Source organism: Maylandia zebra, linkage group LG7 (genome assembly GCF_041146795.1).
Source record: "Maylandia zebra isolate NMK-2024a linkage group LG7, Mzebra_GT3a, whole genome shotgun sequence".
Taxonomy (NCBI): domain Eukaryota; kingdom Metazoa; phylum Chordata; class Actinopteri; order Cichliformes; family Cichlidae; genus Maylandia; species Maylandia zebra.
The window spans coordinates 9534206-9558984 of NC_135173.1; the positions used below are offsets into that span (position 1 = coordinate 9534206).

Here is a 24779-nt window from a genome sequence, read left to right on the forward strand (position 1 = left end):
AAAATCTGCAGTTGTGTTAGTTAGCAAGTAACATGAATTTAATGTCACAGCGCAAGAATAAGTGACCTCAGCTTAATTTTAAGATTAATCAACTTGATGTGTTTTTGTTTATCATGTCCTAAAAATGTGATTTTATGAAAATAAATATAAAAATCCCTTTTCACACAGATCTGTTTTGGTTGGATGGATGCCATCTGAGCCAGACAGTTACAGGAACACTTCTCAATTCATTATTGATTAACAAATAAATACACTTGCCAAAAGTCATTAATCACTAACTGAGACCCACTGCTAGATAATACTTCACACTCTTCCCTGACACACAGGCACTAAAGACACCATCAGTCATCCACAACATTTAGAGCCTAACCATCAGCAGTCGAAGCAACTGAACTCCAACTCATTATCTCTATTAGTCGCTATGCTTGCCAAATACCTCCCCAGTTATAAATGATTAAATGGAGTATGGACTTTGTCTTTTGTCTGCGGTGTTTATTTTATTCTGATGTTTTATTTTTTAAACTTGTCTGTTGCGAGATCTCAAACTTTACACTCCATTTACTTTAAGTCAGAGTTGGTGGAGACCATAAAAGTCTTTAAACCTGTGCTGAAGTCAGGGCACACCCTGTGTGCTCCAGCTCTCTGGTGCATATTTACCTCTGTAAAAGATACTGCTATTTCTACATGTTTAGTCTGGAGACCATAAATAAAAAAAATTTAAAAAAGAAAAAGAAAAGAAGAAAATACGTATTTTGGTTCTTGGCCATTGACAGATTTACAGACAGCATCAATTTCAGCGTCTGGTCAGTGACGCACTAAAAGCCCGAGGAGCAGTGAGTGACGTGATGCATTCAGATTTCTCCTCAGTGAAAGACTTTAGCAACAGCATTTTTCCTGCGACCTACCAAACCGATGAAAATGAAAACACTGTCAACCTTGGTGCCTGAGCATGAACAATCTGATTTTTACATTCTTTATTCAAAATTTCATCCAAAAACAACAACAACAACAACAACAACAAGACAGAAAAAAAAAAAGTTTTTACCATGTTGGGTATTTATTGAACCATTCAAACAGACAAACATATGTTCCATTTTATAGGCAAAACACTTAATTAAATAAATAATAATAATAATAATAATAATAATCCAGGTCACAAGTAAATCAACCTCCTACTCCACATGTCTGGTAAACCCTATTCGCCTGAGATATATTTAGTTTTGGGTTCAATAAAATCAGTGTCTAAACATAAAATAAAGTGCAGCATTTCAACACACCTGGACTGACCCATGCAGTAAAAATCTCGCATTTATCGTCATCTTCTGGAATCACAGTTACATTTTTCATGCACGCTCAACCTCTCAGGTGAATCAGTCTTCTCAGTGCATAGCTTAACATAACAAGGCTTGTATTTAACATTCAATACCATGATTTTTTTGTAAATGAGAAAGAGCTTTCAGATGATCATTGTGACACTGCTTTGTCAGTCTGACAGCTATTTGTGATACTTGCGGCGTCTGTGGAACAATCGACGCAGTCCAAACATCCTTTTCCTTTTCTAACTTCCTCCAGCTCCTCCCTCAGGGGGATTTGCAGGTATTTGGAGTCCAGTTCACAGAGTGAGAGAGACATTCAGTGACACCAACACAGCCTGGATCAAACCCTTTCAGGCAGCTGTGGTCAGCACATCATTAAAGATAAAAGTTTTCCTGAAATGGTGTAATTCTTAGATGTTTCACATAACTCAGCTAGCACTTCTTAATACTGGCGGGTCAGTGTCTCATCTTGATACACTGAACCCCTCTAAGTTAAATTCACTTTGGCCCGTCTAAGAATCACAACACCCTGCTTCTTAAACTAAAAACACAGCTAAAAGTCTCTCTGAACCACGGTGGGAGGGGGTGGGGGTGCAGTGCACAGGTTCATGCTGTAGGTCATACTAAAACGTTCTCTAGAAAACTTTTGGCAGTGGAGTTGGATTAAGAATTTTCACCTGGAAAGTAGCTTCAGAGATTATTTGTGTTTGCTTTTTTTTTTTTTTTTTTTTTTTTTTTTTTTATTCTTAGGGGAAAGTTCTCAGAAGAAAAATAGGGCACTGTGGATATTTTAGAAGGAAAACAGTCTCTGGCAGCAGGAAAAACAGGAAGAGGTGGCCTGTTTGCACTCCACTGAATGAAAGGGTTCCTCCTGCTTCCTGCTCCCTTATTGCCCATCAGTTAATTGTGGTGTTAGACGCTAGAATGACGGAAGAGTGGCCAGTGAAGTAGAACAAATTATGTAGCTGTGTTTGAAAATACAGATTCAAGGAACGCTGCAGATATGGAAGGAGTGCAAGCAGTGCATCCACACGTACACATGAATTATACTTCTGCGTCCGATCTACGTCATAACTGGAGCCCCATTTTAATCCTTTTTACATGTCGACGCTGCTACGCAAGTTGGGGGACAGATTTCCCAGAGATCTCCAAATCAAGCTTTAGGCTACACATAACCTACTCTTCTACAAGATTAATGGCAACTTACATACAAGTTAAGAGGGGAAATGCGATGGTGATGTGATGGTTGGTGGTTTTGGAAGCATAATGGGATGCAGGGAAGGAGGTCTACGTCAAGATACGGGCGACCTGGGCCTGGATCTCTCCATCCGGGTGTGAAAGCAGCTGAACCAATCTGCCGTGTAGCTGGGAGGATTCGTCTAGCATGACCCGGAAGAGGCAATCTTGTTTGCGCCTCAGTTCATCAGCCACTTGGGCTGATGGCCTCCAGGCCTTCAGGTTCCCTGCAAAGGTCAGCAGACGGAGAAGCACTGCAGGAGCTGTTCGTTCATCAAATAGCAGCACCACGGAAGCTGGCGCCTGGGGTAAGAAAGCAAAGAAAAATTTCTAATAAGTCTGCTAACTGCAATTCTGTTTCTTCTGATGGCCTCTTAAGACTAAGCTGCACAGTGCTTGCTCAGTCCCTGTGTATGACAAAAACATGCAAACCTTTTCATGAAGACGGTCAGATAAAGGCTGGATTTTAATTTCCTTTTGGTCTCACCTGAGCTTGAACGATGTCATCCATCATATCTGGGTTCGATGACAAATTCACGAGGACTTTCAGAGTCTGAACCTGAAACAACCAGAGCAGCTTTTACATATGGCACACATTCATGTTAAGATTTAAAGATTATTTCATCCTTATAGCTTTTAACAATCTGCTTATGGGAACTGAAAGAGTTCACGCCCTAAACTTGCAAACCTGTAAGGCTTCATTGCTCACGACCAGCAAGGACAGTAAAAGAGTAACGGATTCCTTCAGCAAGTGTTGATGTTTGTCTGTTACTGAAAGGTTTGTGAGCAGCCGCAGAGCACCGAGCTGAAGGTCCGAGTTCACTGGTGACATCTCAATGAGTTCCAGCACTTGTGGAACATAAACCTGACAGACAGGATGACGTTTTCAGTAAAATGCATCTTCAAAAAACTCACAGCTATATAAACAAATGTAAACAAGAGAGCTGTCTGCCAACAGCTACAGAGAATAATGACTAAATGAAGCAAAATGAAAACAATACCTCGTAGATGTTAAACAGAGTGTAGTAATAATGCCTTTTTACTCTACATGAACATTCGAAGCACTTTAAACAACATGTCTCATTCACAGACACTCTTTTCTACATCAAAAGCCTCTTTTTCACTTGTACCTACTCTGCTCGGCTATTTTCCATTACAATTGAGTACCGTTTATGTACAGCATCACGGCCAAAAGTTGTGACACGTTTTGTATGCGAAACAAACAACACAACAATGAAAGAGATTTTTAAAACTCTTGTTGCCAAGCTATAAAAATCGTGGTTTCGATATTTTTGAAGGAGTCACTCTCATGACTCGTTGAATGATGCCATTGACTGGCCAATCGGTGGCATTCAGTCTTTTGACGCCACATTTTCAGACTGACTGAGCTGACTTGGAACTTCAGCTGAGCAGATGCTAACAAAGTACCTGGTACCAGGTGCTATCACCTAATGAAAAACCTTAAAAACTGCACTGAGTTTAACCAAGCCAAGCTGCGGAGGTACTAGTGGAAGAGAGCTATAAGTGTTGATGATTGAGCAACTCAGGGATCAGCATCTTGCCCAAGGATGCTGTGGTATGCAGACTGGAGCAGCCCCACACAAGTCTGTTAGGGCAGCAGTTGTGTGGGGCTTCTGTGTTCACAATCAGAGCTGTGTGCTTAAGGTAGCTCTCTCTCAAAAAGTAAAAAATCCCCTACTCTTTGAAATCGATCCAAGAGTAGGGAAAAAAAAAAAAAAAAAAAAAAAATGTCTGGAGCCTTTAAAGCTACCTGAAACCTAAATCTTTGGCTCACAACGATTACCTGCTACATACTCTGACCACATTATTTGAAATTCTGACTACCAGTATGTTTAATTCTAGCATGCACCATTGTAACAATATGTTAATTAAGAGACCAAGTGACTTTGAATGCAAAATGGATGTTAATACCAGAGGGAATGTCTGAGTATGTCAGAAACTGTTGATTTACTGGGATTTTCCGCAGACAAATCATTTCTAGGGCTTATAAAGAATAGTCCAAAGAAGATAAAATATCCACTCAGCAGCACTTCTTTGGGCAAATATGCCTTGCTGATGTCAAAGGAGAATGGTCAGATAAGAAACCAGTACCTCAAATAACCACTTGTTACAATCGAAGGTAAGCAGAAGAGATTCTGAATGGGCAATTTGCACTGGCTCAAGAGTGGATAAAAGAAGACTGTAAAATTGTTACCTAGTTTGATGATCACAATGTACCTATAACATCCCACCTTTAATGACTTGCTTATCTTTTTAAATTATTTTTTTATAAACAAACTATAGACAAACCATCTCAGCCTCATCTCTCTAACTTTGTAACTGCTCAACCTGAGCTGTCCCTGTGATGCATTTAATTCTGTCCACCCTGGTCACTTCCAACCAGTGTGACTGCCTGTTCTCATTACTCACCTCACTTGTGTGCTGTCCTTTGCTTTTGATGTTTGACCCCGGTATTTAAACACATCCACATTTACTACCTCTGCTCCCTGCATCTTCATCCTTTCACCGGTCTCTCTCTTTCATTCACGTGCATGCATGGAAAAAAACACATCTTAAGAGGAAATGAATATACAACAAACATACCTTTATTTGTTCCTGGTTCTGGATGTTCATACAGAGGTTATTTAAAGCATTCAGAGTCTGCACCCTAACTTCAGGCGCAGGATCAGAAAGGAACCCAGCTATGATATGAATCCCTTCAAATTCCCGTATTAGATTCTGAGGGATTAACAGAGAAGAAAAGAACATTAAAGTCAACCAATAACTCCTCCAATCTATACATTTCGGATACAGTAAATTTACTGTACCTGATTCACAGTGAAGGCAGCACTGTTTCCTAATGTAAGAAGAATCCGACACCTGTCGGAGGGATTATTGCTGGTCTGCAAACAGGACAGGAGCATTTTCAAGTGCTGTGGCTCCAGGTTGTCAGGGGACTGGTGGATGATGTCCCCTATAAAGCATAACATAAAGATGAGATTATGGATCAGTTGTAACCCTTTTCTTTTTCATTTGATTCAAAAGCTTATTTTTAATTATTATCCAAGTCCGAAGATGATGAAATATTCACAAGTTAACAGCGAACAAAAATATTTGAAGATTTTTCTGGAATATTCAGATTTAAATAGCAGCTGGGATTACAGTCCATCTTTAAGGGCTCTGGGGTCCTTACCTGATGCCGTATCTGCTGGTCGGGGACAGATAACATCCAGTCCGGACACTCTGGCCAGCAGACTCCCCGGTTGTATCTTCACTTCACTTTGCTGACTGCCTTTAACCCCAGGATTCTCACCTGTGGCATTTTTCTTGTTCCTCTTGAAACTAATAAGTTTGTATATGCCATAAGAGGCTCCAGCTCCGGCAACTAATCCTAACAAAGCCTTCATGTTGCCGAACCTGGGAGTTATATCGCCCATGCTGCTAGCTGCTATGTCTTTAGCTAAGCTCTGCTAGCTGGCTAGCGTTAAGCTACACGTTATGGATAAATCATTTACCTTACTTGCGAACAAGTCAAGTTTTTTAGTTAGCTAAAACTAATGACACTCCATCGAAACCACAACGAAGGCAACGCAAATCCGTTTTAACAGATTCATTATTCTAAAAAGTGCAGAAGTTTGCCGACCAGCCACAGTTGTCAACTATTATCCGAGTCGATATTGAGGCCAGCTTGGGGTGGCCAAACAAATCTTTCGCTGCGTGACTGATATGGCTTTGTATGTCATTAAAGAGTGTGGTATAATTTGTCTGAACATAGCGTTTTTATGAAGCTTTTAAAATAACCAGAAAGAAACTGAAAAACCGCGAGTAAACAGATCGCATCCGATTCTGCATATTACCGTTAAAAACTTCTGCTGCTCACTAGTTGTCCAACATTTAACCGGACTTAAGGTTTACTTAATCCGTTACCTGGCAACGGTGGATCGTCAAACGAGAGTATACACTTAAAAGTCGTAAAGTGAAAGACATAAAAATAAAATAAGGAGGAGCACCAGTGTAGCTTTTCCTCAGATAAGATTTCCAAAGGGGGAAAAAAAAAATCAGAATTATACAAAAAATAAATAAATAACATTACCTTAAAAAGTATAACGTTTGTGCAAAGAGCACATCACATCTAAGATTCAATGTTGATTTTGTAAGAAGCTCTCTACTTGTATCAGTTTTGCTTTTTACTTGCTGGTCTATTAGTCATTTTAATCTGAAATATCTCATTTGAGTTTCGGAAATTAGGATTACCCACCAACGAATTTATCAAAGTCATTGTCGCATATGCATATAATCCAGTTTTATAAAGTGAAATAATTCTACTAGCTTATAGTCCTTCATATTTATGACTTTAGAATTTCAGAGACTGGGGCTTTTCAAGATTTTCCTTTGTGTCAGATGGCAAACATATGCTGGTGAAGAAAATTGATGCATTTTGATCATTTTACTTTCAAAGGAAGCCATCCTTGCACTGCCAATGATAAACGTTGGGCATATCACCCCACCAACCCCCCGCTGAATGTAAAAGATGAGATCCCAATTTATTTTACTTTTACGGGCTTTACAGCTTCATGTATGTCATGTTGAATCAGTACACTTGATCATTTCCAGTCTGTGCACTGGCACGTAGACCCCCGGCTTTTCTTGAAACGAACACACGGTGGCTCACTTTCTCTTAATTTTAGCCCTTACTCCTAACCCCTGAAGACCTGTTAGGCCACCAGAAGAGGTCCAGAGAAGATCACGTTCATATTCCCCTGCCCCCCCTTTCACCCACACTTCAACATGTTTCAAGCACATGCAAACAATGACTCATGCATTGCTTGTTTGCATTCCCCACCAATGTTCTTTTCAAGTGGCTTTAATTAGGTTGACTTGATGCTTAAGTTACCATTAAAGTGACTTTCAAAAGCAAGACTTCAGCTACAGCCTTAATGGGATCTGTTTTAGAAGCAGGTTCAACAAACTCCAACTTGATTAATGCTGAGCTGCTGCTTGTGGTTCTAGAAAGTTCAATCAGCTGAATATGTTCAGCTCAAGTTAAGCCTGTGCATAAGCAGTGAAAAATAGCCATCAGCAGAGCTCTAGTACCAGGATTCACCATGGCAACAGGCAAAGAGCAGAGCCTCCATGTATTCACTGGACTGAGTGAATGCATCTTAATGTAGAGGGAGACTTCTCTTTAAAAAACAAAAAACACAACAACAAAAAAGAAAAACAGTCAGCACCATCCATTCATAAAGCATGAATCCTACCACATTTTAGTTTTCGTTATTTACTTGCAGCCGGATGTGAAACAAATACAGATGCAAGCAAACAAATCTGAACTTAAGAAAAAAAAAAAACCCACACACAAACAAAAACTGTAGTTCTCCTGTAAATCGGATTACCTTGATTGTTTTCGAAAACAATCTCAATTTACACATTTCAGAAATTAATTTTTTGTTTAAACATGATGTCTGACTGAACCTATTGCAGTATAAATTACAAACAGAATATAATCAGACCTACAGCCTGGATTTAAAAACTCATTTTAAATATTTAATCCTGTTTTAGAACCATAAAGTCAATTCAGACTGATCTTCACACCAATATTTATGTCATGTCCAACATGATGTCAACTCTAAAACAAATGCAGATGACCTATTAGACAGTTACAGCTGCTTTTCTGTCCACAAAGTTAAATGGATATAGACTGTAGAATTTATTCTGGACTGCTAATATATCCAGCAAACTGTTTTTATCCTTACACTGAAGATGTATAATAAAGACTACCATCAAATGTGGCAATCAAGACAAGTCAAAATTGTAACACTTTCAGGTTCTTACATAAATAGTCGATGTAGGTAGAAGAACAGGAAATTGATTTGCAGCTGAAGACCAATCCTATTACAATAAATCTATAAGTTTTTAGGTGTTAAAGAATGGCCATTAAGATTACGAATACTTCTATTTACATAGACCACTTGTCAGTAATGTTACCCGCAAATAAAATCCAGACATTGGAAGGGGAGAAAAACAACAACAAAAAACTTAAAAGAACTTCTGTGGACCTAAAAGCTTGATTTCATTATCAGAGTCACCTGCACTACTTTAATGCTTTTTAGATGCAACGTCTTATATTCTGAAGCTGTAGCAGCTCGCATGATCCTGGAGAAACTTTGCAATATCCAGGAGAAAGTCTGCAACAGTAGTTTTAGTATTATAGGTCAATATGCTTATGAAATCAAACCTTCAGGTAAATAAAAAGCTCCCTCATCTGTGGAGCCAGCTCTCAGTTTGTATTCAAGAGACAGACACGCTGTCTACTGTTAAGATTCGGATTAAGACTTTCCTTTTTCATAAAGCATATAGTTAGGGCCTGATCGGGTGACTCTGAATCCTCCCTTAGTTGCACTGCAACAGGCCTAGGCTGCTGGGGGCTTCCCATGATGCACTTCTTCACTCGCTGTGTTTATAGACCATTTTGCATTTAATTATTATTTATCCATCTCTGACAGTCTCCCACAGCATGTCTTTTGTCCCGTCTTCCCTCTCTCACACCCAGTTGGAGCAGATGGCCACCCCTCCCTGAAACCGGTTCTGCTGGAGGTTTCTTCCTATTTAAAGGGAGTTTTTCCTTCCCACTGTCTCCAAACCCTCGCTCAAAATGTGGTCGTCTGATTGTTTGGGTTTTCTCTGTATTATTGCAGGGTCTTAATGTTACAGTGTAAATCACCTCAAGGCAACTGTTGTTGTGGTGCTATATAAATAAAATTAATGTTTTAAAAAAAATAAAATAAAAAAAATAAATCAGAAACACTGGAGAAACTGCCTACTGAATGCATTACACTTCCATACAAGACTGATACAGATGTTTTAAAGTTGAATAAGGTCAGTCCAGTTTCAGTGCTCAGTTTTAGTATTTACTTAGTAATGCGATGCTTTGTTTTCTATTTAAAGGACAGATTTCCAGGACAGCAGATGTGTTCACAGACAAAAACACTACAACATCTTTGTTTTCATACCTTCAAAAATGTGTTCATCATTCTTCCCGGTCTTGCACATTGAGTTATCGTGTCCTTTCATTCATGCCATCTTCTGACCAGTCTCCACTGATTGTTATTACTCTTCCCTTGCACCGTACGGGGTGTGAAACAGACCTTTGACAGATATGCTACGGCCCGTGTGAAGCGGTTTTTGGATTTAACGTATGGCGATGATGGAGATGTATTACGGGACTCTTGAGGAAGAAGGCTTTTTGTGTTCCTCTTAATCACACACTTAGGCATCAAACCTGTAGGCTTAGGCTGCTGTTCAGAAGGCCAGTTGGCCAAGTGTCTGGGCCGTCGACTCGCACTGACTCGAGGCATGTGCCTGTTTGATTGCATGAAAGGCCGTAAACGTTCAGACCTCACAGTTTGCCTTTGTGGTTTAGAAAATGAGCCCAGTGTGTTTCTTACTCCATAAGATGTAAGCCCACTCTGGGGTGGATTTCTCAATCTATTGTAATGTGGTTTCTGAAAGGCAGAAAAGAGTTCTTGATTGTAGAGGTTTAAATTCTCATGTTTTGCACCGGCATTTAGGACGAAGGGAACAGCACTGACTTTCTGGTATCCGGGAACAAAACTCAAGGGTTTGGCGGTAAACATCCAGCGAGCTCTGTCCATCTGTTTTTGCTTATAATGAGGAATTTGCGGGTATTGTGGGCTTCTTTGATAACCCATGTGACCTCTTCTCCATTGGGGTAACGGGTCATTAAAGCTTAAAGAGACAGAACCACTTGGAGGCCAGTGAATGTTGGAAGCATATTTTACAGTCCTTAACTCTTTGCTGTCAGTGGGTTTACCCGGCTGGACTGAAGCACCTATTCTTGTCTTGTATTTGGGCCAATAATGCTGCATGGAAAGGGGATGCTTTTTGCCATAGGAATATGCAGATGGTAGGTTTTTTGCAGGTGGGACATCAGTTTGACTTGCTCTGTGGAAGTCTTTAGTGAGTTCAAAGCCACCAGGTGGTCTCCAGTACCCCATTAAAGGATCTCTACTGTAAGAGGCATGTACTGGTTTTAGCATATCCTTCCAATAAGGTGTTAAATTTGAGGTCTCACTTGAATACTGGCTGAAATCTTGAGATGGGCTGTTTGCAGGGTTCACAGGGGGTGCAGTCACATGTTCACTATAGGAAGAACCGTGCCTGTGAAAGGAGCTGGAGGGAAATTGTGTTTTTTCTGGTGGTTTGTGTCGTTCTGACTCCACACTCACAGATAAGTCATTGTTTCCCCAGGGAAAACCGTGCACCAAATTTCTTGAAGCAAGACCTGTGGCTGCTAAATGATCGTGTGGGTAGAAAGTGGTGCCCGGCCTAAATTTTTGGTTGTCATAAACACTGGAAGAAATGAGACTTGCAGAGGAGTCGAAAGGATCAGGGAAAGAGAGGCGTTTATTTGGCGTTTGGTAGTTGGCACCTTCTTCAATCCGATCGTTATTTATCCTGCTGTCACCAGAGGCAGTACCTCCTTTGTCAGGAGTTGGTCCATAGTCCATGGGTGTTCCGAGAGTTTTCATTTTTTCCCGTGCAGTTTCAAAATGTCTACTCAAGTCACTTCCTGGTACTAAGAAGGAACGCTTCATGTTTTCTATAAACTCCTTTAAATGACTCATTGTGGGGAAAGCGACACCCTTCACAGGCTCCTGCGTGTGTCCCCTCACTAACAAGTCAAAGGGATGGTGATAACCAGACTGCTCATTTTGCCCTATGAGAGGAGCAGAAGAGGCCCCATGAAATTTATCAGGCTGGCTTTGCTTCATCTCAGCGTTAGCATCCTGTCCTTTATCATAAATAAATGCTTCTGGCTGACGGGAAACAAAGCTTTGCCGTCCAACATTCTCATTGTTTGTATTCAAAGATTGTCCAGAATGAAATGTGCTAGAGGTTTGGGGGCTCTCATAGAGATAGTAGCCATGTGCAGTACTGTAACCTATCAGGAAATAAACATCGCATTAAACTCGTGGTCAATTATACAAATGAAAGTACTGGAATTCATACCTTCTTGAGGAGGAAAGCACAAGCAGCTCCACAACAGAGTGCAAAGCCAGGAGAGGCTGGAAATAAAAATAAAAATTGAAATACTAAAAATATAAAAGAATCGAGAATAAAATGACATTTTTATTTACCTGAATGAAAGAGCCATGAGGGTGAGTTAAACTACAGACTCTACCTGCAGCAGAATAATGATTAAAGCTTCTGACCAGCAAAATAATCACTCATGCTCTGAGTGAAGCCACAGCGGCAGGAAAGGTACCAGAGGGGACACAAAACCTTCTCACATTCTGCTTCCACTGATTGCAATCGAAGATATTGAAAGCAGCTGCTGAGTTAGTTCTTGCAGGTCCTCAGACTGGTGGTGCACAGTAAATTGGTTCTGGTTGCATTTTTACTGTGAAACAGTAACTCAGCTTCAGAGAACCTAAAGACTTTCTCTCACTGTTAATAAGTAATAAGTAGGTAAAGTCATCAGGGTGTTCTGTTTCACTCGGCCAGTATTTGTCAGTCCAGATTTGGCTGAAATTATAATCATAATAAACTGTTTTATAAATTGTGAATTATATAAATTATTATTTTTTTGTTACTTGATTCCCATCCTTTGTTAGTTAAGCCTGGCTCCTGACAGCCTGCCTCCCTGTTTGCTGAATTAATGATGAGCTGTTTCTTGTTGGGTGACAGGAAGTGGAAAAGGTTCATTGCACAGAGCAAGAGAGATACCCTGGAGCTGACTCTGCAGATGGACTTGACAAAAAAAGCCTTTTGAGAGGAAATGCCGGCAGGTTGCACTTACCAAACTGTTGAGCTGGGTCAAATTACACAAGAGGATGAAAGCTGGTAGGTCAACATTTTAGGGGTTTTTTTCTGAAGAAATTATACTGAGGTCTGCTGGCTGTTTTTTTTCTCGCTCCCTCATGTAAAAAGCCAGAGAAAACACTCACTGAGGTTAAGAAATTTGCCAGACTAAAAGTCATGCTCCCATGCTGTATCCTCCCACTGCCGTGACTCATTTTGTCCCTGTGCACCTTTTTACTTATATTCTTAACTCAGTTGTCATACTTTTGTGCAGAAATGTATATTTTCCTAAGTTAAAAATGAATGAACACTCCAGCTCTCACTGAGAAACTGGAGACCCCTGTAAAGGCTAGATGCCTCAGCCTTAAGTGTATCACTGCTCCATGGTGTAAAGATAGGACTTGAAAGGGACAGAAGACTACTTCAAAACTGAATGAACACTTTTTATCTTTTGTGTGTGTATGAATTTTCCTCTGATGCTACAAGTGGGATTTACTGAAATGGACAACAAGCATCAGCAGAGTGAAAAAGGATGTGATGCACTCTCTGTGCTCCCAAGCAGCTTCTTACTGCAGGTAGATTCTCTTACAGCGAGCAGCATGCTTGTCTCAGTTTTCTTTGTATTTAGCCTGGAGTTTGTACACAGAAAGATGATGGCAAGTCTGGTTTGTTTTTCAGGCTGCAACACCCCCTTGTTCTCTGAGCAGTCAGCGATGAGCTCAGATTTCAGTTACATAACTCTTTAAATAGATTCCACTGTAAACATACAGTCCACTCTCTTTGAGGGTATTTGATTAAAGTCACTTGCAGATCATTTTCCTTTAATCTAAATACATACCAGAGTGTGCGTGTGTATATACACTTACAGGCCACTTCATTAGGTACACCTGTTCAACTATCTTTTAATGCACATGGCAGCAACTCAGTGCATTTATACATGTAGACGTGGTGAGGGCTGAAATTCAAACCGAGCGTCAGAATGAGGAAGAAAAGTGATTTAAATGACTTTGACTGTGGTGTGTTTATGGTGCCACACAGGATAGTCTGAGCATTTCAGGAACTGCTCATGCACTCCAATTTTCCCACACAATCTCTAAGGTTTACAGCGAAAGGTCCAAAAAAGAGAAAATATCCAGCATGCGGCAGTTCTCTGTGGGGGAAAAGAAAATATTTTGTTCATGCCAGAGGTCAGAGGAGACTGGCCAGACTGTTTTGAGCTGATAGGAAGGCAGGAGTATCTCAAACAACCACTCATTACAACCAAGCAGAAAAACATCTCTGAATGCACAACACATGGATCCTTACAGCAGACGATCAGGTGCCACTCCTGTAAGTTGGCAACAGGGACCCGAGGCTGCAATTTGCACAGCCATTGGCTGCTCTGAGTCTCAATTTCGTCTGCAACACTGACTGCTCGGGCTGCTGCTGCTGCTTGGTACACTCTCTGTACTAACACAGCACAGTTTAAACACCACAGCCTACCTGGGTATTGTTGCTCACTGTCCCTTTATGACCACAGTGTACCCATCTTCTAATGGCTGCTTCCAATAGGACAACACACAAAGTTCACATTATCATGTTCATGAAACCAGTTTGAGACGAGTCCACTATGCAGCGTCTTTTGGGATGTAACGGAATGAGACATTTCCAATATTAAGAACATCTTGAAGGCAAAAAGGGGTATAAGCAAGGTGTACCTAATAAACTGACCTGTGAATTCATGTATGCATATATATGATATATATATATATATATATATAGCCACTCACCAACACTGACTCCACTCACCAGTTGAAGCATCTGTTTGTGTGGAATTTGTTTCTGTCCTCGGTTGATGAACAGTGTTTCAGCATGACTATGTTTGGCTTTGGGTGCTTGTTCACATCTGGCAGAGGTGCCAGCAGACCCTGTGAGAGGGCCAATAACATCAAACAGAAAGCGAGAAAGTTGTATTTATACAAAAAATGGTGTCTACATCCTATGTCCACGTTTGTGTTTTATAAAAAATATTGTTTTTATTTTAAGTATGCTTCAATATTTGGTTAAAAGTTTACAAACCTAACTGTAATATTTCATCACCTCATGGCAACAACATTATAAACCAGAGTTTTACTGTAACTCCCTTTAAGTATTCAGAGAAAAGTCAAGTGTCATTTGTCTGCTGTTTTTCCATGTGATTAAAAAAAAGATGATTTGTTATGTTAATCCTCAGATCTTTCAGTACTTAGGATTACAAGACCTGCTAAACTGTGCTGAAGTATGCTGCACATGGAAATCTATCATCCAGTCGGGCGTGTTGTGGAGTCAGGTCTGCACTCAGAGATTACTTCTTGTGTTTAATTTATGATGCTGTTAAATTTTTTTTAGTTTAAATAGCAAGAGTCTGGATGTCCCCTAATTGTTGCTCTTACTAGATCAACCTATCTGTGGCCAAAGACTGGATAACAGACAGCACAGTGAAGAACATTCTGCAGAGTTACCGTTTATTTGTGACCCATCTTAACCTGCGTGGCTGCACGTCCCTGCAGTGGTCCAGCCTGAGATTTGTCAGTAAGTGTTCAATGCTGGATTTAAGGTGGTTTATATGCAGGTGTGCAAAGATCAATGCAATTTGCATTATGATTATGATTATGATTATTATTATAACCACAATAATGAGTCAAACTAATCAAAATGTCGATCTTTATATATTTGAATTACAAACACAACACCGATAACACATAAAAGCAACAAAAAAATAGTTTTTTCATCTGATGCAGACTTTTTGCTTTACAAATTACAGAACAGGTTAATGAAGGCAAAACAAACAGCCTTTAAGGTTCATATTTTAACTTGAGTCAGGACAATCTGATGATCTGGTATTTCTGCGGCACCCTCAAAGCGCTCGGCTCCAGCTCCTCCTCCTCCAGCTCTGCCTGTGCTTCCATCAGTGTGTTCCAGAGCTTGGGGTCTGTCTGGTCTTGATCTGGCCTGCTTTGCTGCTTTGGACACTCTCTGTTGTAAGCTTTCACATACTCCTCCACGCTCTCCCCAGCATATTCCAGAGGAGAGTAGCACACCAGGCCTGAAGGACTCACTCCTGGATGGAGGCTTAACCAGTAAACCATGTATTGAATGCTGAAAAAAGGCACGGAGTTTTTAGTTAACTTGTCAGCATTTAACATTGAAAAAAGATGCTTATAAAAATTTGAGCTGAGGAACCCACCTGTAGTCACACACCCAGAGGTTTCCTTCCAGTTTTAAATGTAACAGGAAGTAGAGGTCTTCAAGAACCCCGTGCTGGACAAACGTCAGGTTGTTGTTTGACAAGTCCAGCTCCTGGAGATGCAAGAGCCCAGTCAGAGAGCCTGAGAGTGAGAGAGAGAAAGCAGAGGTTCATGGGCACAGCTTCCGTTAGCTTCTTGACTCTCTCAGTATAAATATATGAAGAGCAAACGCAGTGCAGTCAGACTTTAATATAAATGCTCAGCCTGTCTTCAGTGTGTGTCTGAATAACTTCACCACACTGATCACTTTGTCTTCAACCTCCTAAGCTTTCCCCACCATAAATTAAATTATTACAGTATACAGAACGATGGCAGAACGCCCGCTGTCTCTGAAAACACAAAATGGGAAACAGAAGGCGGCAAGACTTGTATAACTGTTCTTAACCTTTTGACTTTGCATATCCATATGGTATCCATCACATAAAGAAAGTGGCGTATACAAATTTGCAGTTGTGCATGTGGATACAAACCTACTGAGCGCCGTACATGCTGTTGTATTCCCTGATTATTAGAAAATAGGTAATAATAGCATGCTTACCTTTGTCCAGGTGCTCCATGTTGTTATTGCTGAGATTAAGGGTTCGGAGACTCTTCGCGGCATGAAAGTCTCTAGCTTTGAGGTGACTGATCGAATTATGCGACAGGTCGATGTGGACAACGTTGTCGGGGATACCTGAGGGCACCTCAGTAAAACCTGAGCATAAATAAATGCAGAAAAAGCTTTATCTATATGTTCAGCTCAATCTTTCATGCATTCAATTCAAATTGGTCAAACCCAAGAGTGCTCCAAGAAGTCAGCACAAGTTCCACTACTGGATGATTAGTGACTAAAATGTAGCGCAGAGACAAATTGGAGTTCTGTTTCTATCCAGAAAATGAGTTAAACACTAAAATACAGGCTTCAGGCCAGCAGGATGATAGTAGTACATCTAATTTAGTCCTTTTTTGGACACACTACAAATGGTTTTCTATTTTAATAGGACTGTTCTCATAAAAAAGCCAGATGTTGGCTTTCTTTTCAAATTTATAAGGTGACAAACTCCTATAAAGTGATAATATAAGAGGTTAAGTAAGCACACATTTGCAAACCCACACGTGCATGTTTGCTTGTTTTACGTTAGGTTGTGAAAATTCTTTGAGTGAGTTGTTTAGTCGTCCCAGCCAAGCAACAGCAATATTTAATCATGAGCATACACGCTCTCTGACAGTCGCAGGTATTTTTCCTAACCCCTCTCTTACATAACAAAAACACATGTGATAAACCTCTCAGGAAATGGCTCAGAGGAGAGGAGGGTAGAGTGCAGAGAGCTTGCCTCGGTTACTGCAGTCCATCCGTATTTGGGGGTAATGGTAGGTGAAGCAGACTGTAGTAGCATCTGGTTTGCTTCGAATTGAACTGGGCTCTAAAGCGCCCGTGTAACCCGTTTCATTACTCTGTTGGTTGTTGGCTGGGTCTGGTTCTTTACAGAGTAACTCAGGATCAACGTGCTTCAACTTCATGTTTTTTAACCAGATGGGCTTGGCACACCTAGAAGAGGGGACATTTAGACACTGAGTAATGACTTAAAAAGTGCACACTACATACTGAGTTTTGTTGGAATCACTTACCTGGCGTGGTTTCCTAGATTACGATTGCTTGGCACCTGAAGAGTGCGTACAAGACTATCAATTGGGCAGAGACAGTTCCAGGGGTTATCATATAAACGCAAGTAGCCAAGGTTTGGCATGGGGATGAGAACCTCCTCACTAAGTGTTTGGAGGCGGTTGTGCTGAAGCAGCAGGGTGGTAAGCTTTGTCAGACCCTGGAAGGCCCCATCCTCCACTAGAGAGATCTGGTTCTGCTGCAGGTCCAGACTATCTAAATTCTCGTATCCGAGGAAGGCTCCATCATGAAGGACTTTAATTCGGTTACGGGCTAGAAGGAGGTGCTTGGGTTTGTTGGACCATGTGTTTGCGGTGGGAATAAAAGAGAGACGCCGTTCTTGGCAGTCTACAAAGACATGCCCAGATTCTGGTGACTCTAAACAGTTGGGTGACACAAGACCAGATGGGCCTGACCTGCTGTGACGGCGAGGACCTCTTGCCCTGACGATTAAAACACAAACAGCTGATTAATCTGTGAAAAATGGGCTGCAGAAATCAAATTAAATGTAGGAGTAATCCATACCTGTCCCGTGTGAGTTTGTGCCTTGCTCCTTTGAGGCCTCTGCCCTTCCCTGGTTTTTTCATCTGGATGGATGGGAGCAGCAGGAGGAAAAGGCAGAATAAGAGGAGAGGGGGGATTGCACGCATCCTGAACCCTGCAGGGGGGATTGTCTCTTCAGCAAGATTAACTGGAGTCAAATCAGCTTCTGATGAAAGTTTTCAAACTGGGAAATGGAAATAACAGGTCAAAGGGCAAATTTGGTATTGTTGATTGTACACAGGAGCTGTCATCCCAGCAGAAGTGAGAGGTAACACACCAATCTGTTATAACATTATGACCAATCACAGGTGAAGTGAATAACACTTATCTCTATGTTATCGAGTGAGTGAACATTTTGTCCTCAAAGTTGGTGTTAGAAGCAGGAAAAACAAGCAAACGTGAGTATCTGAGCGAGGTTGACAAGGGCCAAATTATGATGGCCAGAACATCTCCAGAACTGCAGCTTGTGGGGTGTTCCTGGTCTTCAGTGGTCAGTACCTATCAAAAGTGGTTCAAGGAATGAATATGGGAGGCCGAGGCTCACTGATCCTTGTGGGGAGCGAAGGGTGGCCTGTGTGGTCCGATCCAGCAGACGAGCTACTTCAGCTTAAACTGCCGAAAAGGTTAGCGTTGGTCCTGATAGAAAGGTGTTAGAATACACAGTCCATCGCAGTTTGCTCAAAAATAAACTAACAAGCGGTACATGAGTATCAGAACTGGACCATGGAGCAATGGAAGAAGTGTTCTCGTCTGGTGAATCATGTTTTCTTATAAATCACATGGTTGGCTGGGTGCAGGTGTGTCGCTTACTTGAAGAACTCCTGGCACCAGGACGCACTGTAGGAAGAAGGCAAGCTGGTGGAGGCAGTGTGATGCTTTGGGCAATGTTCGGCTGTGTTCTTTCAGCAGGATAATGCACCCTGTCTCAAAGCAAAAATGGTTCAGGAACTTTTTGAAGAGCACAACGATGAGTTTAAGTTGTCTCCAAATTCCCCAAATCTCAATCTAATTGAACATCTGTGAGATGTGCTGAACAAACAAGTCAAATCCACGGATCCCCCAACACACAACTTAGAGGACTTAAAGGATTTGTTGCTAACATCTTGGTGTCTGATACCACAGAAACACCTTCAGGGGTCTGGTAGAGTCCGTGCCTCGATGGTCAGGGCTGTTTTGACAGCAACCAACACAATATTAGGCAGGTGGTCAAAATGTTATTCCTGACTGGTGTATGTACAGCTTTAAAATACAGTGGATTACTATGACAATACTTGTTCATTCATTAAGATACAGTCATAAAGTATTTCAAAAAATATTCAGCATAGTACAAGTAAACATGTATCTGTTCTATACTGCTCACTGTTTTATTGCAGGTGAATGCAGAAACCTGCAGGAGCTCAATGTGTCTGAGTGCTTTAATGTTACAGTAAGTGAACATGTTAACAACGAACATCTTAAAGCTACAGAAAAATGCATCTTGCTTTTGTATGTGCACATTTACAGTTTTCTAAAGTTTGACTTTGACTTTCTAAACCTTGACAAAACCCTGATTCTAATTGATTTCATCCACCGATAAATAAACAGGCAATGGTCAGTTTTCCAAATATAGATTCTAGTAACAGGTTCCTTCCTGGTTGGATGGGAAGTAACATTTCAATCTCTCCTTTTGTAGGATATGATGGTCCAGAGAATTTTGGAGGGCTGTCCCTGCCTGCTCTACTTGAACCTTTCTTGCACCCTCTTAACAAACAAAACTCTACAAGAGCTGTCCAGGTAGGTCTCCATTTGTGGTAAAACCATCAGTGATTTAGACTTTGTCACCAGAATAGATTTAAAAGATGCTACAAACGGTGTATCGGTGTGCATAATGTTTCTTTCTGATGGCATCCCGCCCCTCAGGTTCCAGAATTATCTACGTGTCTGTTTGTCCAGTTGAAGCCCACAGCTGGCTTGTATTTCATGTCCGAAATGAATGCGGTCTGTGCCAGCAAAATGATTTAGAGAAACAGATGCTACACTGTATAATTGTATGACAGGTTGATCGATTTCCATGATGGTGTTGCTCTCTCACGGCTTGTAGTATTATGCAATGCTATCTGATTCACATTTTCCCACAGAATAATGTGAGGATGCTCACCTTTAATTGACAATGACATTTTCCTTTTTTATGCCAAGGCTTTCTTTTCAAATGTAACTTTTTTGTGCTAAAAACAAACAACCAAACAACCAACTATGATCCGTACAAGGCTCATTAACACATAATATGCCTTCATCATTTCTTACATCTAACAGAAACTGCCTGAGCCTTCAGTATCTGAGTCTGGCCTACTGCGACAGATTCACAGACGAAGGTTTTCTGTACCTGGCCACAGGGAAGGGCTGCCACAATCTCATCCACCTCAACTTGTCCGGCTGCACCCAGGTCAGTTGATGCGTTTCTCTCAGCTGCTCCACTCAAATTCAGCTGAAAACAGCAAATGGCTTTTGACCTCCTCAGTCCGTCTTGAACAAATCCAATCACTCGTCTGTTTGCACGTGTTCTCTCTTGTTCCTGGCGTTGCTGGGGTTTGCACTCGGGGAGAGCGCCGAGCGAATGAGCAGAAGAGAGGAAAAGGCAGCTGTGGCCAAGCAGAGGTTTGGGTTGGCCCACCCACTCAGCATGTGTACACTCTGTAACGTAACCCACGTACTGCAACATGAAAGACACTCTTCTGGGAATGCGTATTAGTTTGCTTCCAGATGTATAGTTTTATGGGGCCCTGAAAATTCTGTGAATGAGGAAAAGTGCATCCAGGAGACTGATTAAGATGATGAAACAGATTTTCCCCTCTCCTCCTAGTTGACCGTGGCTGGGTTCAGATATATTTCTGCTGGATGTCCTGCACTTGAAGAGATTGTGATCAACGACATGCTCACGCTCTCAGATAGCTGTGTCCTGGTGAGTGTAAATCATGGCACATGAATGTGTCTTGTCTTGTGCATAATTCTTTGTACCCACACCCTTAACCCCATGTTGCTCTTCTCTAACAGGCCCTCCTTACCAGATGTCACTGCTTGTCTGCTATTTCTCTGCTGGATGCACCACATCTTTCCGATATCGCTTTCAAAGCTGTTGCTGAAGCAGCCAAACTGAAGTCTTTCAGCATAGAGGGTGCGATCACATCCCACAGTCTTCATTTCAATACACGCACAGTGGGGGAAATAATTATTTGATCCCCTGCTGTATTTGTAAGTTTGCGGCTTAAAAAGAAATGATCAGTCTCTAAATTTTATGGTAGTTTCATTTAAAAGGAGAGTCAGAATATCAAGGAAATATCCAGAAAAAACACATTACATCAAAGTTACAAATTGATTTAAGTGCCATTGAGTGAAACAAGTATTTGAATAATTCATGATTCCACAGATTGGTTGTGTGCCCAAGTTGCACACAGATTTCAGTCAGTCAAACAAAGATACTCCTGATTGCAACTCATATGTACAAAGCACACCTGTCCACATAATCAGTTTTGTCCATTCCAACCTCTCCACCATCATAGACATGACCAAAGAGCTGCCACAGGACATCAGGGGCAAGATGGTAGACCTGGGAAAGGTTGAAATGAGGTACAACAACATCAGCAAGAAGCTTGGTGAGAACTATTAGTGCAATTATTCAGAAATAGAAGAACTATAAAATGATCATTGCTCATCCTTCATTCTGGAGCTCCGTACAAGACGATGCCTCATGGGGTGAAAATTGTGTGTGGATCAGCACAAAACTACACAGGAGGACCTTGTTAATCAGCTTGGCAATAGACTACGCCAGGGGTGGGCAATTCCAGGCCTTGAGGGCCGGTGTCCCTGCAGGTTTTAGATCTCACCTTGGGTCAACACACCTGAATCACATGATTAGTTCGTTACCAGGCCTCTGGAGAACTGCAGGAGCTAATTTAGCCATTTAAATCAGCTGTGTTGGTTCAAGGACACATCTAAAACCTGCAGGGACACCAGCCCTCGAGGCCTGGAGTTGCCCACCCCTGGACTACGCCATAATGGATTGAACCCACATGGTCCCCCTGCTCAAGAAGCCACATGTAAGTTTGCCAGTGAACATCTAAATGAGGCTTGGGAGAAAGTGCTGTGGTCAGATGAAACTATAATCAAGCTTTACAGTATTAACTCAACCCGTTACGTTTGAACGAAGAAAAGTACTGAGTATGACCCAAAAAATACCATCCCGATAGTGAAGCATGGACTTGGAAACATTATCCATTGGGACTGTTTTTTTCTGATACTGGTACAGGACAATTCTACAGGACTTGAAGCTTTGAGTGCCCAAGCAGAGGCCAACAAACTGAGAAGTTGGCCAAAGTCTCTCCTAAGATGTGTCCTAACCTGGTGACCTACCTGTGCCTGCTAACACAGGTTTCTCCACCAAGTATTAGGTCATGTTTTGCTTGGGGTGGAAATACTCATTTCACTCAATGACATTAAAAAATCAATTTATAACTTGTATGTAATGTGTTTTGGTTGATTTCTGTCTTTTTCCATTAAAATGGAACTACAATAAAAATTAAGAGGCTGTTCATTTTTTTCAAGCGAGCAAACTTAAAATTTCAGCAGGGGATCAAATAATTGTTTCCCCATTGTGTGAAGAGTTTTAATACTGCTCCAGTTATTCTCCACTATGTTGTACACAATGCTTGTGCGTTAGGCAACTACCAGCTCACAGACTTGAGTTGGAACGCCCTGTTCAGAAGCTCACAAGGTCTCCGCAGGCTCCACGCAGCAGAATGCCCCGGGATGACTGACGCAAGCCTCAAATCTGTAGCCTCCCTCCAACATCTGCGGTATCTTAACATCTCGTATTGCAACAGGTGTGTGCTTGTTTGTGATGACCGAAGTCTCACTTTTCATACCTTTTCTTTACATTTCTTTAAATAATGTGTTTCAGGGTGACTGATGTTGGGGTGCAGTATTTGACTAAAGGCTGCTCAGCAAATGAACTGCAAGAACTGAATGTCAGTCACTGCAGTCACATCACCGACATCTCTGTCATGAGGATTGCACAAAGGTACACACAGTTACGTCTCTGATTATATGACAGTTTTTTTTTCATGAGTATTTACCCAGAACTGAGCCTAAATACTATCATAAAGCAGCTTTTGTTTGCATTTTTTCCAACTTGTTAGGTTGTGTAAACTTCTCCATCTCAATCTGAGTTACTGCGAGAGGCTGACGGACTCGGCCGTGGAGTGGCTGGGTGGGAGCTCTCTCTGCTCACTTGACCTCAGCAGCTGCAACATCCAGGATCAAGTACTGTTACCATGTTTGCTCTTGTTTTCACGCATTGCTGAAGATTTGAATTTTGGGAATTTGAAGAACAACCTGTAACTTGGGTATTTGCATTTTTAGGGACTGGCCACTCTTGAGGGAATTCCCTTGAGGAAATTGGTTATTGCCAAGTGCTTCTCTGTCACAGACGCTGGAATTAAGGTGCATATTTATCTGGAATTTCAGCCAACTGTTCAGCGTCCAAGTTTTCTTCTTCTCACATTGTTTTGTAACATTGACAACTGATGGGAATTACAATTGTATCCAAACCTTTTCCTGGACTAATGGTTTTACAAAATGAAACCCTTCTCTTTTTCCACAGCTATTTCAAAGAATCTTTTGCTTTCAACAAGCCAACACCATTGAAGAAATGATTTCCAATTTCCTCCATGTTTAGTCCTCATTTATTTTCTAATCAGTAACACTTCATCACACATCTCTCATTTTCTTTGTTTCTCACAATGAGCAGAAGCTGTGCAAGAATGTGACAGACCTGGAACATGTCGATATCTCTCATTGTGTGGCTCTGTCTGACGCAGCCGTCAGAGCCTTTTCGTTTTACTGCAGAGGCCTGGTCGCACTGCGGATGGTCGGCTGTTTTAAGGTATAAACGTGCACATTACTAAGGCATTTAATGTTACCCAGTTGAAGGAACTGCCTTTCTTCTTGTCATTTCATGACATTTTTTCATTTTTCTCCCCCTGCCTCAGATGACCGATATGGCCGTGCAGTATCTGACAAGTGGATCTCAGTACTTGCGAGAGCTTGATGTGAGTGGTTGTGTTCTTCTCACAGATCTCACACTTCGGTACTTGGAAAGAATTTGTCCTCCACTCAGTTCCATCACGATGGCCTGCTGCAGCGGCATCTCGAGGTACGGCATGCTCTTAAAAGTTCACAGCAAAGCTAAACTCCTGCCCAAAACTTTAACCGATCGATAAAGGTGTGTTTCCTCAGGGTAGCTGCCTCAAAACTTCAGCCACGTGTGACATACTGGGAGCACAGCAGCGACACCCCTCCATACTGGTTTGGATACAACATGGGGCATCTGGTCACAAAACCCAGCAAGTGATGATCCATCAGAAGTAGCAAAGCAGTAATCAGTAATGACAACTGCAGTAAGTCCATGCAGGAAATAAACAGAGGTTTACCTGTGTGGTCTTTCTGGTCTGTACCTGTCGGGACAGAAGCCTACAACACAAAGTTTTACCTGCTTTGCTGACACATTTCATCAGTTTCCAACAGCACAGTTGAAGTGGTGTACTAGTTTACTTCAGGAGCCAGTTTGCGGTCCTATCTATTAATAATATAGCAACCTTTTCTCACTGGAAATCCTATTTATATGCACAGTTTCTCATGGACTTGATGTTTCCGGCCATCATTGGTCTGAAATGACTGAATTCAAAGTTTGCTTCAAATTCAGAAATGTCTCAACATAATCTTTAGAACAGGGGTCTCAATGTTGGAAAGGCTGTCAGCTGTGTGGGGGGGCCCCCTTGTGGCGAGAGAGCACAGTTGCACTATTGAGCACATGTTCCAGTGATCAGAGTTGGAGCTAGCACATAGCAAGAGCCGCCTGGCAGACTGACTCTGCAGGGGGTGTCTACACACGGTGTGAGTTGTGTGCGTCGCTAAAGAACT

At 41.5% G+C, this 24779-nt stretch overlaps 3 protein-coding genes and 1 long non-coding RNA gene across 7 annotated transcripts; 1 reads left to right on the forward strand and 3 right to left on the reverse strand.

Moving 5' to 3' along the window:
- Positions 1 to 1034: 1034 nt before the first annotated feature.
- On the reverse strand, positions 1035 to 6483 carry armc10 (armadillo repeat containing 10). Its single transcript, XM_004553374.6, has 6 exons — positions 5746 to 6483; positions 5381 to 5526; positions 5157 to 5291; positions 3241 to 3417; positions 3040 to 3111; positions 1035 to 2855 (listed from the first exon to the last, which is right to left on the reverse strand). The coding sequence occupies exons 1-6, from the start codon at positions 5987 to 5989 to the stop codon at positions 2604 to 2606; spliced, it is 1026 nt and encodes a 341-aa protein (XP_004553431.2). The 5' UTR covers positions 5990 to 6483; the 3' UTR covers positions 1035 to 2603.
- A 2940-nt stretch (positions 6484 to 9423) lies between these two features.
- LOC101466047 (uncharacterized) lies at positions 9424 to 11892 on the reverse strand. The gene is made up of 3 exons (XR_013099299.1): positions 11711 to 11892; positions 11583 to 11638; positions 9424 to 11514 (listed from the first exon to the last, which is right to left on the reverse strand). It is a non-coding gene; the product is annotated as an uncharacterized LOC101466047 (long non-coding RNA).
- A 3147-nt stretch (positions 11893 to 15039) lies between these two features.
- Positions 15040 to 20451, reverse strand: LOC101465088 (leucine-rich repeat-containing protein 17). 4 transcript variants are annotated; one of them, XM_014407878.4, is made up of 8 exons: positions 20188 to 20451; positions 18636 to 18745; positions 17808 to 17940; positions 17249 to 17725; positions 16954 to 17168; positions 16179 to 16334; positions 15580 to 15721; positions 15040 to 15491 (listed from the first exon to the last, which is right to left on the reverse strand). In XM_014407878.4, exons 1-8 carry the CDS (start codon positions 20217 to 20219, stop codon positions 15212 to 15214), a joined length of 1545 nt encoding a protein of 514 aa, XP_014263364.3. In that variant the 5' UTR covers positions 20220 to 20451; the 3' UTR covers positions 15040 to 15211. The 4 variants fall into 4 exon arrangements, with proteins under 4 accessions (XP_014263364.3, XP_014263366.3, XP_004553426.3 ...); XM_014407880.4 differs by lacking the exon at positions 18636 to 18745 and having other exon boundaries at positions 20188 to 20446; XM_004553369.6 differs by lacking the exon at positions 18636 to 18745 and having other exon boundaries at positions 17808 to 18009; positions 20188 to 20445.
- Positions 20438 to 24228, forward strand: fbxl13 (F-box and leucine-rich repeat protein 13). The gene is made up of 9 exons (XM_076885695.1): positions 20438 to 20763; positions 20856 to 20976; positions 22519 to 22681; positions 22759 to 22878; positions 22997 to 23120; positions 23220 to 23300; positions 23608 to 23742; positions 23849 to 24012; positions 24096 to 24228. The coding sequence occupies exons 1-9, from the start codon at positions 20734 to 20736 to the stop codon at positions 24208 to 24210; spliced, it is 1053 nt and encodes a 350-aa protein (XP_076741810.1). The 5' UTR covers positions 20438 to 20733; the 3' UTR covers positions 24211 to 24228.
- Positions 24229 to 24779: the final 551 nt, after the last annotated feature.

Excerpts from the sequence above, each read along its gene's own strand:
- armc10 (XM_004553374.6), bottom strand. The coding sequence starts at position 5,989 with ATGGGCGATATAACTCCCAGGTTCGGCAACATGAAGGCTTTGTTAGGA. Across the intron at positions 5,527-5,745 it reads ACCAGCAGATACGGCATCAG|GGGACATCATCCACCAGTCC; the intron begins GTAAGGACCCCA and ends TATGCTTTATAG. Across the intron at positions 2,856-3,039 it reads ATGACATCGTTCAAGCTCAG|GCGCCAGCTTCCGTGGTGCT; the intron begins GTGAGACCAAAA and ends TTCTTACCCCAG.
- LOC101465088 (XM_014407878.4), bottom strand. The coding sequence starts at position 20,219 with ATGAGATTGTGGCAGCCCTTCCCTGTGGCCAG. Across the intron at positions 18,746-20,187 it reads CAGCCCTTCCCTGTGGCCAG|GGTGCATTATCCTGCTGAAA; the intron begins GTACAGAAAACC and ends GCTTTGAGACAG. Across the intron at positions 17,169-17,248 it reads AATCTAGGAAACCACGCCAG|GTGTGCCAAGCCCATCTGGT; the intron begins GTAAGTGATTCC and ends CCCCTCTTCTAG.
- fbxl13 (XM_076885695.1), top strand. The coding sequence starts at position 20,734 with ATGCTCACGCTCTCAGATAGCTGTGTCCTG. Across the intron at positions 20,977-22,518 it reads GAAGTCTTTCAGCATAGAGG|GCAACTACCAGCTCACAGAC; the intron begins GTGCGATCACAT and ends CTTGTGCGTTAG. Across the intron at positions 23,301-23,607 it reads TCACAGACGCTGGAATTAAG|AAGCTGTGCAAGAATGTGAC; the intron begins GTGCATATTTAT and ends CACAATGAGCAG.